The 3805-nt window shown below is 34.4% G+C and overlaps 1 protein-coding gene across 1 annotated transcript in view; it reads left to right on the top strand.

Moving 5' to 3' along the window:
* Positions 1-3805, top strand: part of ZMYM2 (zinc finger MYM-type containing 2) — a gene marked incomplete at its 5' end in the record, with an annotated part of 25347 nt that overhangs the window by 10773 nt on the left and 10769 nt on the right. Inside the window, one exon of the mRNA XM_015814412.1 lies at positions 2622-2735. Coding sequence (XP_015669898.1) covers positions 2622-2735 — 114 coding nt within the window. The remainder of the gene's footprint in view (positions 1-2621; positions 2736-3805) is intronic.

The following is a 3805-nucleotide window of genomic DNA, read 5'->3' on the forward strand; positions in this document are numbered from 1 at the left end:
AAAAAAAGAGCATGTAGAACCCGCAGAGCTCAAAAGTATGTCTTTAATTTTTGTTTTGCCAATATCAGTGGTCTATAGATTACGTTGTTAGTTTTTCTGTCATACTTTGTCCATCTTTGAGAATTTACTTACATAAAACAGTATAATCTTTGTATCAATTACTAGCACAGTACACAGTAATTTCTGCAATTGCAATACCAGGAAAAGGAAATACACGAAAGAAAGTAGAATAAAACTAGAGTGACTCAAGGAATGAAAATATGAATCAGGTATGGAAAAGATTTGATTTACAGAAAGCATGTGATAAAGTGAAGAGGTTGAAATTATGGGATGTTTAGCATGAATATGGAATTATAAGCAAGTTGCTAAATACAGCAAGAGTAGTACAGGATAGAGTATAGCATGTGTGAGCACAAATTGGATGATTAGTAAATTATTCAACAATGAGCAGAGTATAAGACAAGAATGTATAATAAATCCATAATAAATAAATAATGAATACTTGTCTTAACATTAGAGACGTGTTTGTTGGGAATATGAATTTGTGCATACTTTTTGGTATGACACCAGACTGAGATTGATTTATAGCAAATTTTAGATAAATTGTATAAAGGTTATGGATCTGAAAGTGACTCTGAAAGATCAAGATAGTTATGTTTGAGAACACAAAATGAAAATGTTACACATAGTAATGAAAAACTATCTACTAACATGTTTATCAAAGATAAGATGGATAGGAGAAGAGTGGTGAGTAGTATGTGGTTACTTCTAAGGAGTTGATGTTCCTCAGAAGAAGCCAAAATGATTGGGCATAGGAGTGTGCCTCTGCCCTCATTGTTATACAGAAATGAGAACTGAATATGTCAAGAAAACATACAAATTAGTTGAACATTGTAGAATTGGATATTTAAGAAGTGAGTGTGGTAAATCAGTAGATGAAGTCAAGACTTGAACGGGTATTGTATGAATGTGGATTATCCCAAAAGTGCTTCTTTTTTTCAAAATTCAACTGGACTTTCTTGTTTTTTTCCCCCTTTGAAAATGTTTTGCTTCTAATCCAAGAAGCTACTTCAGTTCTATTTAACTGGTGGGGAATGGAAGGATTTATATTCTTTGCAGATAAACCCCTTAGGGGTTTATCTGTATCCCCAGAGTCACCTGAATCAGAGGGCAAGTGTGTGTGGAACCTTCTTACTGAACGGACAGCATTGTAAACAGGAGATAGATAGTGGTGTATCACTCCCCCTCTGTTGAGGGAGAACTGTTAATTTTAGTATAGATGGACTCCTTGACTCATCTTTCAAATCAGTGGTCATTCTCTATTCAGAATATGAACCTTGCTGTCTTGAAAAGAGTGGCCTTTGTCTTTTGGATGCAGATTTACTGCTGAATCCTGTCTTTGTTCTCCTGTGTTGTGCTATGTATTTGTGAAGTGGTTCTTTAGTATCCCCAATGTACAAGTCTGCACATGTTTCATTCCGTTGCACTGCATATATAACATTGCTCTCTTTGTGTCTGGATGTTTTATCTTTGGGGTGACAAGCTTCTTGTCTTAATGTATTTCTGGGTTTAAAGTGTGCACTTATGTTGTGTTTGTTGAAAATCCTCTTGAGCTTTTCCGGTATCCCTGAAAGATATGGAATGACAACATTGCTTCGTTTGTTGTTTACTTCTTCTCTGTCTGTTGTGATACGAACAGAGTAATGTTATATACTCAGTGAAAATGTAGTGAGACGTGTGCAGACCTGTACATTAGGGAAACAACCACTTCACAAACGCATGGCACAATACACTTAAACCTAGCAGAAAACAAATCCTGTGCAACCATTGTAACCCAAACAAACTCAGTTAGGACAGTATTGATAATTTTGTTCCTTTCCACCTTTTTCTGGAAGAAATGACTCAGCATTGCTAATAGCAATCCTCTCCATCCAATCAATAAGGATATGTTCTTGTAGAAGTATGCAGCTGGATACATTCCCATTCTTAGCAAAGGAAAATTCAGATAGTATTTCCTCCTGAAAATGTAATTTCTTGTATTTGGGTATATACTTCTGGATATGAAAGTACACATTCCACAAACTTGAATTTCTATATGGGTGTATCTTTGTTTTGCAAAACTTTGGTATTTCATGAGAGTATTGCAGTAGCTCTGTAGTACAATTACAAAATGCACACACATACAATGAGAAAGAGAAAGAAATGGGTATAGGTATTTTGTACAATGAACAAAATCTTAAAGTTCTGAAATTCATTTTTAATTTAGTTTTGGTATCTCACTGACAATGTCCGAGAAAAGGATAATACATATCATGGTGCCTGTGGGCATTGTGTTACTAATTTCTGGCTTTGTGACTTTGAATTGTGTAGCGGTCCAAATATATCACTTCATCTAATTTTCAACAGCCTTGTTGCCTTTTTTACTCTTTTGAAATGCAGTGATTCTTGAATTAATAGACCTTTTTCTTTCCTTAAATATTACATATCATATATAAAGACCAATTTATATCAGATATTTTTGTATGTTTGCCTGCTTTTCTGTCTTACTACTATAAATCACCTTTATTAAACATTGCATGGATTATACCAAAAAGTATGGTAACATATTTGTCTTTATTCAGTTATAGATGTAATAACTGAGACAGAATTGCTTAATTCTGTGACAGAAACACAGACAAGCTTGCCTGTTGTCCCATATGAGCCAGATCTTGATATTGAGGTCGATTTTCCTAGAGGTTTGTGCATTAATTGCTTAAACGCATAATATGATAGTGAACTTGCTTTGTGTTTTAAATGATTGTTTCTATATCTCCATGAAAAAAATGGTGGTTTATTATTACAGATAGTCCTTGACTTATGACCACAATTGAGTTCCAAATTTCTGTTGCTTAACAAGACAGTTGTTAAATAAGTTGTGTCGCATTTTACGACAGTTTTGAATCACTGCAGATGTCAAGTTAATCATGTGTTTGTTAAGCGAAGCTGGCTTCCCCCATTGACTTTACGTGTCAAAAGGCAACTGGAAAGGTCACAAATGGTAATCACATGACTCTGGGACAGTGCAACTGTCAGAAATGCATGCTAGTTGCCAAACAACCAAATTTTGATCACATGACCATGGGGATGCTGCAGTGGTCATTAAGTGTAAAAAACATCATAAGTTAGTTTTCAGTGCCGTTATAACTGTAAATTGTCACTAAATAAATGGTTGTAAGTCAAGGACTATACCTGTATTAGATTTTTAACTCAATTTTTTATGAATCTGCAATATTCCAGAAATACAGTCAAACAAATGCTAATAACTAAATCTAATGACTTTTCAAGGGAAAAATAGATGGTCATAGAAGCGCTATTCGATCAAGAAATTTAAAAAAGGCCTAGTGCTGACTGGGCTCAGATCACAAATTTCTTCTTACAAAATTAAAACTTTAACTTGAGAAAGCAAATAAAACCATCAGAGCAACAAGATATGGTAGTAGTACCCTATAGGCAGTGAGGCTGAAGAGCAGATTGAATTATGTATTCAATAGAAGGCAATGTTGTCTCTTCAGAGAAATACCGTATTTTCCGGCGTATAAGACGACTGGGCGTATAAGACGACCCCCAACTTTTGAGAAGATTTTCAGGGTTTAGAAAGTCATCTTATACGCCGGAAAATACGGTATGTTTTATTTATAAGCAATGCCATTATTTTAAAGCCAAATCAAAGGCTTAGGCATCAGGCCTTAATTCTTATATTCACAAAATGACAATAAATAAAAGTGACATATCATTTAATTACAATCAATAAAATCTAGTCTTAGAA

Source organism: Protobothrops mucrosquamatus, unplaced genomic scaffold, assembly GCF_001527695.2.
Source record: "Protobothrops mucrosquamatus isolate PMUCROS unplaced genomic scaffold, P.Mucros_1.0 scaffold249, whole genome shotgun sequence".
In the NCBI taxonomy this organism is placed as follows: Eukaryota; Metazoa; Chordata; class Lepidosauria; order Squamata; family Viperidae; genus Protobothrops; species Protobothrops mucrosquamatus.